Here is a 12,663-nt window from a genome sequence, read left to right on the forward strand (position 1 = left end):
AAGTTGAATGTGTGTTCCCTGTCATGTTGAACCTGAAAGTATAATTTTCATGGCGATGAAGTATTCTAAAGAATAAAAACGGCTGAGGCTTAAGATATTTATTGCCTAAACATATTTAAAAACATATGAAAAAATACATAATGATATATTTAAAAAAAAATACATAATGACATATTTAAAAAAAGGGCTTAATCCATTTGATATGAGGAAGAGCAAGTTTAGGTCTTTGGATATCTGATGCATTTTTCCTTGTCAGGCATCTTTTCCGGTATCCATTGAGCGAAATATCTAACTTCATCTTCTGGGTCATGTATTGAATACAGGTATTTTTCACATTTGAAGTCTTCTAAATTCAAGAATGCTATGTTTTTATCAAATTTTTCTAGTAAGAGTTTATCAGTTGGCACGTTTCCCTTAACATAAACAGCTTGCACACCGAAAAAACTGCATATTTCCTGAATTTCCTCTTGTACATGTTTTATTTCATAGCCATTTTCATTATGTGGTCGTATGGTTTTAGCGTAAAAGCCATTTCAATTTATAAAATTTAGTGTTTGACTCCATCTGTTTTTCTTGTACTTATACATATTGTATTTGATTTTCCATTTATAGCAATGAATTTCGCGTCGTTGATCGTCGAGGAGTAAGAAGGATGCTTCGAAAATAATTCCAGTTGAGAAATATTTCAGACCAATATATTCTGCGTCAATCATACAAAACATGATTATATCTGAAAAAAAAAGTGCTTGAATGAAATAATTATGTAATGTATATGAAACTCTAACAAATACAGCTCACTTTTATAGAATAAACTGAGAAGGAGGGAGTGTGTTCGAAGATTCCCAACTTGAAAACTGTGAAAATGATGGTCAAATAAGTAACGTTTTACATTTCAGCACCCGCCCCTCTGAGTAAATATTTGGAGGAGTCAATTTTCTGAGGAATAATTCAAAGCATTGTTATACGAACATTCAGGTTGAATACGTAAAAAGAGATTGAAGCAGGGTGTAGTAGCTTCTATCACAAATAGAAGGGCCATGGATCAATCACCTTGTGGAAATTTGCCGTATGTAAAGAGAAATCTTTGTCGAAAGCAACCTAAACTCTGAAAATCATAGTTTGATTATAATAAATTCAACTTTTCTCAGAAATAACTAAAAGCATTATTATACGAACGTTCAGTTTTTTATTCAAGCGCAAGGAAATCAATAAAGAATATATCTTACTGCCTTTTTATTCAAATGTTATAGCTAAAATCACTAAAATTTCGAAGAGAAATGGTTAGACACTAAAGTCGATAACAATTATCTTTTCATTTCTATTTTGTCACTATTAAAAGTGCTAACCCCCTACCCCCACAAAAATCCTGGATTCACGCCCCCCTCCCCTAAATTTAGGAAAATTAACCCACCCTAGGTCTACCCTCTCATTGAGTTAATCTTGCAATATATATTCAAGCGAAAGGCATATCAATAAAGAATATATCTTACTGCCTTTTATTCAAATGTTATAGCTAAAATCACTAAAATGTCGAAGAGAAATGGTTAGACACTGAAGTAAGAAACAATTATCTTTTCATTTCTATTTTGTCACTATTAAAAGTGCTAACCCCCTCCCCCAACAAAAATCCCGGATTCACGCCCCCTTCCCCTAAATTTAGGAAAATTAACCAACCCTAGGTCTACCCTCTCATTGAGTTAATCTTGCGATTTATTCAAGCGAAAGGCATATCAATAAAGAATATATCTTACTGCCTTTTATTCAAATGTTATAGCTAAAATCACTAAATGTCGAAGAGAAATGGTTAGACACTGAAGTAAGAAACAATTATCTTTTCATTTCTATTTTGTCACTATTAAAAGTGCTAACTCCCTCCCCCAACAAAAACCTGGATTCACGCTCCCCTCCCCTAAATTTAGGAAAATTAACCCACCCTAGGTCTACCCTCTCATTGAGTTAATCTTGCGATTTATTCAAGCGAAAGGCATATCAATAAAGAATATATCTTACTGCCTTTTATTCAAATGTTATAGCTAAAATCACTAAATGTCGAAGAGAAATGGTTAGACACTGAAGTAAGAAACAGTTATCTTTTCATTTCTATTTTGTCACTATTAAAAGTGCTAACCCCCTCCCCCAACAAAAATCCTGGATTCACGCCCCCCTCCCCTAAATTTAGGAAAATTAACACACCCATGGTCTGCCCTCTCATTGAGTTAATCTCGCGATTTATTCAAATAAAAGGCATACCAATAACGAATATATCTTACTGCCTTGTATTCAAATGTTTTAGCTAAAATCACTAAATTTCGAAGAGATATGGTTAGACACTGAAGTAAGAAACAATTATCTTTTCATTTCTATTTTGTCACTATTAAAAGTGCTAACCCCCTTCCCCCAACAAAAATCCTGGATTCACGCTCCCCTCCTGGGAATATAAGGGAAACTTTATCGAAAGAAAGCATGAAATAATCCCGTTTCACTCTTACATAGAATTCCAATGCCCTAAATATCTATCGCTAATTTGCAGACCAAATTAGCTGTCCGATAATTTCAGACAAGCATAGAAGTACGTAAAAGCACTAAAAACCTAGAATGCCTAAAACCAGCTAATGTATACAAACAGGAAAAGGGTGGCAGCTAATTATAGGCCTCATGCTGGAGTCTTCTGTCAAACCAGAGCGGGTCAATAACAACAGTGACGGAAGTCAGAGGTCGCTTTTAGCTAGGATGTAGAACACTTAAAATTGCATAAATTTAACGAAAAGAAAATTATTTCTCTTTGCGAGAATTTGATTGTAAAAACCATGATGGAGGGGGTTAGGTTTAGGTAATAAAATGAACACCTTTTATGTTTTCTATCGAGTATGAAGATTGTCTAGTGATGTTTGTACTAGAGTCGGGGGGAGAGGGGATTTACCTGAATATACTGGATGGTGACCACGGAAAATAATTTTATTTTGAACCTAAAAAATGAAAACGGAATTTACATGGTAAATTGAGGTTGCCAATGCTTCAAGCTCATCAATTATGTCAGTTGTTATATCCATTGTGTCACAATAGTTTCTGATAATTTAATCACAATGCGTGTCCGTTATATACGAAATCTCAAGGGCGAATTGTTATGTAAGCAAGCCCTCTGATTGGCTGAGAAGGAAACACGTGATCTAACTGTTTTCTATTTCTGGAAACTCATAACATTCGTTGAGAGCAAAACAACAACAACATCAAATGCTGTTTCCTATTTCTGGACACCTTGACATTCGCTGAGAGCGTGCACTTACAACAAAAACAACAAATAAATCGTCCTTGACATTCACTGAGAGCGTGCACTTACAACAACAACAACAACATTGACCTTGGAAAAAAGAGGTCATTGACCCCATTAACCACGTGTTCTCCCTAGGGACTCTATGCCCAAATTTGGTGTTAAAAAAAGTTGTAGGTGGCAGCAGGGGTGTCGCCCTGTATCAATAGGGGCCTTTCTACTAATAACAGAATAATTTCTGTTGGTTTTAAGTTTTAACGTCGTTCCTTACTTTCAGTTAAAAAAAATTTTTTTTTTTTATTTAATTTTTGGTTTTATTTAAGTTCTGATCGTTCTCCGAATAATGTCGGGAGATCCATGAGACAAAAAATTTTGTACACGATATTGGAAGGCCTTGTAGTAAAACTAATCCCTGAAGAAGTAATAAACAAATTTTATTTTAATATGTTTATAATGCAAATTATCTTTTTTGTTCTTGAATCTCCCAATTTTCTATGTGCCTTTGATTGGTTTTCTTCCTTTTTTTACATTCAAGGACTGTAAAATTCTGTTATATGACATATTTTTTACTATATGCTGATTTTTCGATTACATAGACTGTTTTTAAAACATTTAACCAAGACTTGATTAATTTTTGGAAGCTGGCATTAAAACATAGTTGAAAATTGGTCAAGATTAGACCAATTAAATTAATTTTGGGGAAAGCCCTAAGCTTTAGACTAACTGAATAATTTTTTGGGAAAAAGCTTGAACTTCCACAATACTTTAGCTTCAACCTTCGATCTCTTATACATTTCAAAATGTGCCGCTTTTGTTTTCACTGCGTATCCATAAATTGAATCAATGGATGACAAAATCAAGAAACAGAAAAATACACAGGAAATATATAACTTGGGCTACATATTTCCACTCAAAGGAGGGGGAGGGCTGAAGTATAGACGAAGTATCTTTAAAATATATTAAACGCAATTTTTCATATATTATAAAGTAAAAATTTTTTTTTTAACATTTCTCCTTCTCAATAGCCCCAATTCCTGGCTAGTATCATTGGTTCTTACTATAAATTAATGCAAATTCAGAAAAAAAAGAAATTATAAATATATAGCCATAGGCATTACCTGGCTTATTAATGAATTTCCAGGGAATTGAAAATTATATTTTGAAACAATACTGAATCAGGAATAAAATAAAGCTAATCTATATATAAATATATAGCCATATTCATTACCTCGTTAAGGAGCTCAATGGTAACCGAAACTCTAAAAAACGGAATTTTGATACCAATAGATACATCAAAAGAATCAACTTTTAGTTCTGATTTCAAATATATAAGTTTCATCAAGTTTAGTCTTACCCATCAAAAGTTAGGCGCCTGAGAAAATTTGGCTGATTTTCGGAAAAAGGGGGAAACATCCCCTAAAGGTTATAGAACCTGAATGAAAATCACATCATCATATTCCGTATATCAGAGAACTCTAATACAGAGTTCATAAGATCCCGTCTACAAAAATGTTGAATTTTGCATTTTTTTGTCAGAAGAAAGATCACGGATGCGTGTTTATTTGTTTTTTTGTTTTTTTATGTTTTTCCCAGGGGTGGTCGTATTGACCCAGTTGTCCTAGAATATCGTGGGAGGGCTCATTGGAACGGAAAGTAAAAGTTCTAGTGCCCTTTTTAAGTGACCAAAAAAATGGAGGGCAACTAGGCCCCCTCCCACGCTCATTTTTTTCCCAAAGTCACCCTATCAAAATTTTGAGATAGCCATTTTGTTCAGCATGGTCGAAAATATGATAACTATGTCTTTTAGGATGACTTAATCCCTCAAAGCCCTTAGGGGGAGGGCTGAAAGTTATGAACTTTACCCAATGTTAACATATAGCATTGGTTATTGGGAAGTATACAGACGTTTTCAGGGGGAAATTTTTCTCGTAGTGGGGGGGGGGTGGGGTTGAGGGTGGTTTGGGGGTTATATGGGAGGATCTTTTCCTGAAGGAAGTTTTCATGGGGGAAGGGACTTTGCTATGAAGGGGGCGCCGATTTCCCATCATTATTTTTAAAAAAATCAGAAATTAAATATAAAAAACAAGTTTTTCAACTGAAAGTAAGGAGCAACATCAAAAATTAAAACGAACAAAAAAATATTAACTATATGATTGGGTTCACCTTCTAGTCAATGCCTCGCTCTTTAAGCCTAAGATTTTTTAGTACTTTCGTAAGATCTATTTATTCTAATTAACGGCCTTTGTGATTCAGGGGTTTGTGAATTAATTTTTTTTTACTTTTAACGTAAAGAGCGTGGTATTGACTAAGGGGAGTCAATACCCCCTCATATACGTAATAACATATAGGTGATAAAAAAAATAAAAAAACAAGCGATACGGCTCAATAGTAATCGAAACTTTTAAAACGGAATTTTGATGTAAATAAATGTACGAGGTATCAAAAGAATGGGCTTATAATACTGATTTTAAATATAAAAATTTTATTAAGTTTAGTATTACTCATCAAAGGCTACGAGCCTGAGAAAATTTACCTGATTTTTTAAAGGGGGGAAACATTCCCTACAAGTGAAAGAATTTTAATGAAAATCACACCGTCAGATTCAGCGTATCAGAAAACCCTATTACATAGGTTTCAAGCTCATATCTGCAAAAATCTGCAACTTTGTATTTTTTGCCAGAAGAAAAATATACGAATATAGAAGTTCGTTACGTAAGCTAATTTGTAAATTACGTCAGAACCAAATTGAGTAACAGCCATTTAGCAAAAGAAGAGTAAAATTTTTATGCAAATTTTGTTTACTTATTCAATGTCGGTGAGCCAAAATAAAAGCTGCATCAACTAAAAAACGATCAGAAATTAAATTAAAAAAACAAGTTTTTTAAACTGAAAGTAAGGAGCGACATTGAAACTAAAATTGTCTGATAAAACTTCGTCAGGATAAAATAGACTAAACAATAAAAACACTAGAGATCATTGTAATATTTCACAAAGCTTGGCACAAAGCTTTTACTGTAGCGCGTGGTGTTACAGTGGACTGGGGTTAGTTTCGGAACCTTCTCAGCCACTTCCCTGGGGGGACGAGATCTTATAGGGGCAAAAGATGGGAGAAGGAATGAACGGTAGATGGGATGTTGAAGGAAGGAGGAGCCAAATCTTTGGCAAAATTTTTTCGGCGGGAAGAAAGGGATTCAAGTTCAAATTCCTTGAGGTAAATGGAGTAAGGTAGAGGGGAACCGCCATAAATGATTTGCAGTGATCTCTTCTGAACTCGTTCTGTTTTACCAGTTTCATCCTGGGTAAGGGCAAAGTGCCAAACCGGACAAGCATATTCAACTAAGGGGCGGATGAAAGTGTAAAATATTAGTTTCAGCCTGTCCTTAGAGACTCGAAATTTTTTTAGTGTTTTTAGCATTTAGATTGCGCCGTAAGCTTTTTTTTACAATTGTCTTTGTATTTTCCCGCCATCAGAGGTCAGAAGACCTCTCATGCTGTTGCTAGCCTGTTGCTGTTGCTAGCCTGACCGATGTATATTTATTATTTCTGGAAATAACTGCCCTCCAACCGCTTTGGTGACTTAAAAAGGGCACTGGAACTTTTAATTTCCGTTTGAATAAGCCCTCTGCCGACCTTATAGGACCATTAGCTCGATAAAATTACCACTGGGGAAAACATGAAAATACAAATAAAACGCATCAGTGATGTTTCCTCTGGCATAAACTATAAAACTTCACAGTTTCGTATATAGGAGCTTTAAACCTCTTCAGTAGGATGAAGAGCAGAAATTAATTAAGTGGCGTGATTTTCATTGAAATCACTTGATGTTTTGAAGATGTTTCCCCTCTTTTTCAAAAAATGAGCAATTTTTTTTAGGCTCGTAACTTTTGATTTGTAACCTTGAACTTAATGAGTTTAATATATTTTGAATCAGCATAAAAAGTCTTTTGATGTATCTATTGCTATAAAAGTTCTGTTTCTTAGACTTTCGGTTACTATTGAGCTGAATCGTTCCTTACTTATAGTTCGTTACGACGAACTGTTTGGTACGAGAATAAACTGGAAAAAAATTGAATAGAAGGGAGCATACACTAAGCCAAAAAGAAAATGTCTTACCTTAATTCGGACTCAAGGACTTCCACTTTTGAAGTATATACGCTTTCAGTCTGCAAAACGTCATCTTTGCCGGTAAATCTGCTTTCATTTATGTTTTCCAAAACAGATCTAATACAAGATGAAAAGGATTTGTTAGACAAGATATTAAACATTCAAAAGATGAGAAGCTGCTTTTAGGATTTGCATTGTCTCGCTCCACCGCCAGAATAAACTATAAGTAATCTCTTTTTATTACTTTCAGTCTCAGAGGTAAACTTTGAAAATGTTTTAGAAACAAATACAGAGAACAAAGTGTTAGCTATCGGTACAAAGTATTTATTTTCAGTAAAACTTTTCTCTGACCTTTAAGAGATAGGTCAATTTTAAGATTTCATAAGATTTCCTAAAGATTTCAATAGGTAAATTTTCGGAAACTGAATATATAAGAAGTAGAGACTTTAAAAAAATATCTATATTAAAAGAAATTCAACATAAAAGAACAAGAGTGAAGTGTAATCTGATAATATTTCCACAAAAGACAGAAATCAGAGGCAATGCTGTAGCGTTGCTTATAGTAAAGGTCATACGGCACCAATGTTTTATTATTTATTATTTATTTATTTTTTTTTCCAGAGGTACTTCATATGGAAGGCATCGTCATAGAAGCTTCAAAGGGAGATCATTCGATTGGAAATCTAGATCTCTAGTACCCTTTTTAATAGTCGAAAATGATTGGAGGGCAAATAGCCCCCCCCCACGCCCATCATTTCCCAAACACATCCAATCAAACTTTTGAGATTGCCATTTTGTTCAGCGTAATGGATTTTCAGATAGAAAATATATTTTTGAGGAGGATACTCCTCCACAAACCTCAGGGCAAGGGTTTTAAGTTATGCCCTGGGGGCATATAAGGTTTTTATAGAAGGCGTTGTCGTAGAAACTTCAAAAGATGCTCATTCGATTGGAAAGTAAAGGGCTAGTGCCCTTTTTAATAGTCAAAAGTGATTGGAGTGTAACTAGCGCCCTTCCGCCCCCCACGCCCATCATTCCCCCAACCACATCCAATCAAAATTTTCAGATAGCCATTTTGTTCAGCGTAGTTGATTTCTAGATATAAAATATATTTTTGGGGGGGATACTCCCCCACAGCCCTAAGGACAAGGGTTTTAAGTTATGCCCTGGGGGCATATAAGGTTTTTAAAGAAGACGTTGTCGTAGAAACTTCAAAACAGGCTCAATCGATTGGAAATTAAAGGACTAGGGCCCTTTTTAATAGTCGAAAGTGATTGGAGTGCAAGTAGCGCCCCCCCCCCACGCCCATCATTTCTCAAAACACATCCAATCAAAATTTTGAGATAGCCATTTTGTTCAGCGTAGTTGATTTCCAGATAGAAAATATGTTTTTGAGGAGGATACTCCCCAAGAACCTTCAGGAAAAGGGTTTTAAGATATGCCCTGGGGACATATAAGGTTTTTATAGAAGGCGTTGTCGTAGAAACTTCAAAAAAGGCTCATTCGATTGGAAATTCAAAGGGCTAGTGCCCTTTTTAATAGTCACAAATGATTGGAGGGCAACTAGCCCCCCCACCCATCAGTCCCCCACACACATCCGATCAAAATTTTGAGATAGCCATTTTGTTCAGCGTAGTTGATTTTCAGATAGAAAACATGTTTTGAGGAGGACAATCCCCCACAACCCTCAGGGCAAGGGTTTTCAGTTATGCCCTGGGGGCATATAAGGTTTTTATAGAAGGCGTTGCCATAGAAACTTCAAAAAAGGCTCATTCGATTGGAAATTCAAAGGGATAATGCCTTTTTAATGGTCAAAAGTGATTGGAGGGCAACTAGCCCCCCCCCTAGGACCATCATTCCCCCAAACACATCCAATCAAAATTCTGAAATAGCCATTTGGTTTAGCGTAGTTGAGTTTCAAATAGAAAATATGTTTTTGAGGAGGACAATCCCCCACAACCCTCAGGGCAAGGGTTTTAAGTTATGCCCTGGAGGCATATAAGGTTTTTATAGAAGGCGGTGTCGCAGAAACTTCAAAAAAGGTTCATTCGATTGGAAATTCTGAGGGCTAGGTCCTTTTGTAATAGTCAAAAGTGATTTGAGGGCAACTAACCCCCCTCTCACGCCCACCTTTTCCCCAAACACATCCAATCAAAATCTTAAGACAGCCATTTTATTAAACGTAGTTTTAAGTTCTGCAAATTAGGTCTTTGAGGATTACAATTCCCCCACGCCCTCAGGGCAAGGGTTGTAATTTAAGGATTCTCCGAATCCTTCATATTATTTCTGATGGAAGGGATGCTCATATAAACTTTAGAGAGGGCTCATTTGATTGAAAATTGAAAGTTCTTGTTCACTTTTTAAGAGTCAATAAAGATTGAAGAGCAACTAGCCCCTCTCCCTCCTCCACGCCCTAAATGCATCAGATAAAGATTTTGAGATAGACATTTTGTTAAAATAGTTCAAAGTTCTGATAACAAAAAACTCCGGTGTCGACACAGCCCACCAGGGCCCTGGGGTAGGCATTGTAAGTTATTCCCTGGGGCATAAATTATAAAGGGGGTTTATAACTTAGGGGAAGGGGTTTTGTTTTGGGAAGAACACATAGGAAATCTATTATAATTATCCAATTATAAGGTAAAATACATACTCTGTGATAGATGCAAAATTGCTTTGGCACACAAATTCCTATTAAGGTCAATTCCAAACAGCCGTGATCACTTTGTGTCAGCAAGTGAAATGGTCTAAACCCCCTTATTAGAGCTGTTTTTTCAATCCATTCATTGTTGTCAATCGCTGTCCACAAGTTATGCAAACTGTCTATTGTTCATATATAAGGTTTTTTTCAAAGAGGTAATCGTATAGACTTTTAAAAAAGCCTCATTCGATTTAAATTGAAAGTACTAGATCCGTTTTTTTACAGTCAAGAATAATCAGACAGTAAGCACCCCCCCCATGCCATAAAAACTTGAAACTTTTTGCAATCAAAAACGAACAAAAATTAATTAACAAAAAATTTCCGACAATTAAGTTTTTAAAAGAAAAGTATTGCTAATTTTAAAATTACGCTCAGGAGATAAAAATACATGTCACAATTAAAGCTCAAATCGCCCAGAAACTACTATTTAAGAATACATGAAACCAAAAACGAACAAAAATTAAATAAAAAATCATAGCAAAAAACATACAACAATTAATAACATTAAGGAATAAATAGATACTAAAGTAATTATCGATTATATTTATCATGAAAATAAAGATTAAAACGGCAACAAATGCATTGCTTCTGAAGCATGAACTATACTAATAAGAAACAGAAATTAAATAACGGTCAAGTCAAACAAACAAACAGTATATATTAATGTAAATTATATTATTACTTGTTTGGGTATCGTCTCGGTACCCAACAAGAGTTTGGGTATCGTCTCACTGCAGAAGCCTAAAACCTACTGCGTCATTGGCGCTTTACTGAAACAAAGTATATTACAAATGTTTTCTTTTGTACTTAATATTGAAAATAAATATTAAAATTACAGTAAAATTTTGAACTGATGAGCTTTTAGCAATTAATATCATTATGCATCAAATATTCAGTTTAATTTATAAGTTCTTTTCAAGATTGGTCAAGACAAATATATTTTCACTATAAGCAAAATTTGGATACTGCCCCCTTCTTTAACTGTAAAAACTTAAAGCCTTCTGCGTCATTGGTGCTTCACTGAAAACGAATTACTCGTATATTACAAATTTAATATTTTCCAGTTCTTACAGTATTGAAAATGAAAATAAAAATTACAGTGAAAAAAAATCTTGAACTGATGGATCTTTCAACAATTGATATCATTATATATCTAATATTCAATTTGATTTTGTTTATACTTTCCAAGACTGTTCAAGACTTATATAGTTTTGCCATTTTTTTTAACTCTGCCTTTTTTTTGTAACTAATCGTGTTAGTTTGTTATGAAAACATTCTATGGCTTCTAGGCATTTCTATTTGAGCGGGAAACTGCACCTCAAACTTTGTGGAACATGCATTTTCTTGCATGAAACACCAAAATATAATAAAATGTTAAGTTTTAGAATGTTCCATCAATCGCAAGCAAGAGTCATTGGTATTTTCCAATCCGCTTGGTCAATATAAGGGGTACAAGGTAGGCTATTTCTCGTAGCAGCCCTATTCCGTCATTGTGTGATTCACATTTTCAACACATGGCGTCCGGACTATCATATAATCTACCAAGAATACAACTACCCAAAATCAGTATCAATAAATAAATGAAACCCAAGACAAACAAAAATTAAAATAAATTTGAGAGTCAAACTCAAAACGGGCATAAATTAATGTGATTGGGGTTCAAAACCCCTACGCTTTCTAAAAGCCAGAATATAATTTGTACTTTACTGAATAAAACTCAAATGAATTTACTGAAAAAAATGTGCATTGTCAATTTAATATACATTTGCTGATATTTATTCCTCAAAATCTTGATTAATTTTTGATTTCTTAAAGTTACAGAAGTGAAAATATTTCAAAGAATTGTTTTCAGTACAGCGCCAATGACGCAGTAGGTTTTAGGCTTCTGCAGTGAGACGAATTTTGAATTTTAACAGGTATTTGTATCTCCTGAGCTTAAGCTTAAAATGGCCTTTACTTTTCTTTGAAAAAATTATTTTTCGGAAAGTTTTTTTAATTAATTATTTCAAAAACATGTAACATTTTAGTTTCTACAAAACGTGATGAGGAAAATGGTGTCGTTTCCTTCTTCAAAATTTTCAGAGGCAACGCTATATCGTTGTCAATAGTAAAGGCCATACGGTTCCAAAGGCCATTAATTAAAAAAATATTTTTCCACAAAATGAGTTTTTCAAAGAAAAGTAAAGAACTCTATAAGACAAAAAATGAGCAAAAATAAAATCAAGTAATCTACCAAGCGTGAAATTACCGCAAATCAGCATCGATTAATAAATGAAACCCAAAACGAACATAAATTACAATAAATAACCGAGTCAAACTGAAAACGAGAAGAAATTAAGTTGAGCTCAAAACCCCTATGCCTTCCCAAGGCCAGATTATAATTTGCACTTTACTGAAAAAAAACAGTTGAATGTGCATTGTCAGTTTAATATACATATACTGATATTTAGTAATAAAATTGTTAATATTATTTGATTTATTAAAGTTATAAAAGTAAAACCAGTTATATTTTTTCAGTAAAGTGCAAATTATGTTCTGGCGTTGGGAAGGCATAGGGGTTTTGAGCCAAACTTATGTTAATTTCTGCTCGTTT

The 12,663-nt window shown here is 34.3% G+C and overlaps 1 protein-coding gene across 1 annotated transcript in view; it reads right to left on the minus strand.

Moving 5' to 3' along the window:
• LOC148956173 (coiled-coil domain-containing protein AGAP005037) overlaps positions 1-12,663 on the minus strand; it is a 398,884-nt gene that overhangs the window by 118,215 nt on the left and 268,006 nt on the right. The window contains exon 8 of the mRNA XM_089089607.1: positions 7,382-7,489. Coding sequence (XP_088945733.1) covers positions 7,382-7,489 — 108 coding nt within the window. The remainder of the gene's footprint in view (positions 1-7,381; positions 7,490-12,663) is intronic.

The sequence above is a fragment of the Artemia sp. Qi Xiang Cuo genome, chromosome 1 (genome assembly GCF_049724085.1).
Source record: "Artemia sp. Qi Xiang Cuo chromosome 1, ASM4972408v1, whole genome shotgun sequence".
Lineage (NCBI taxonomy): Eukaryota > Metazoa > Arthropoda > Branchiopoda > Anostraca > Artemiidae > Artemia > Artemia sp. Qi Xiang Cuo.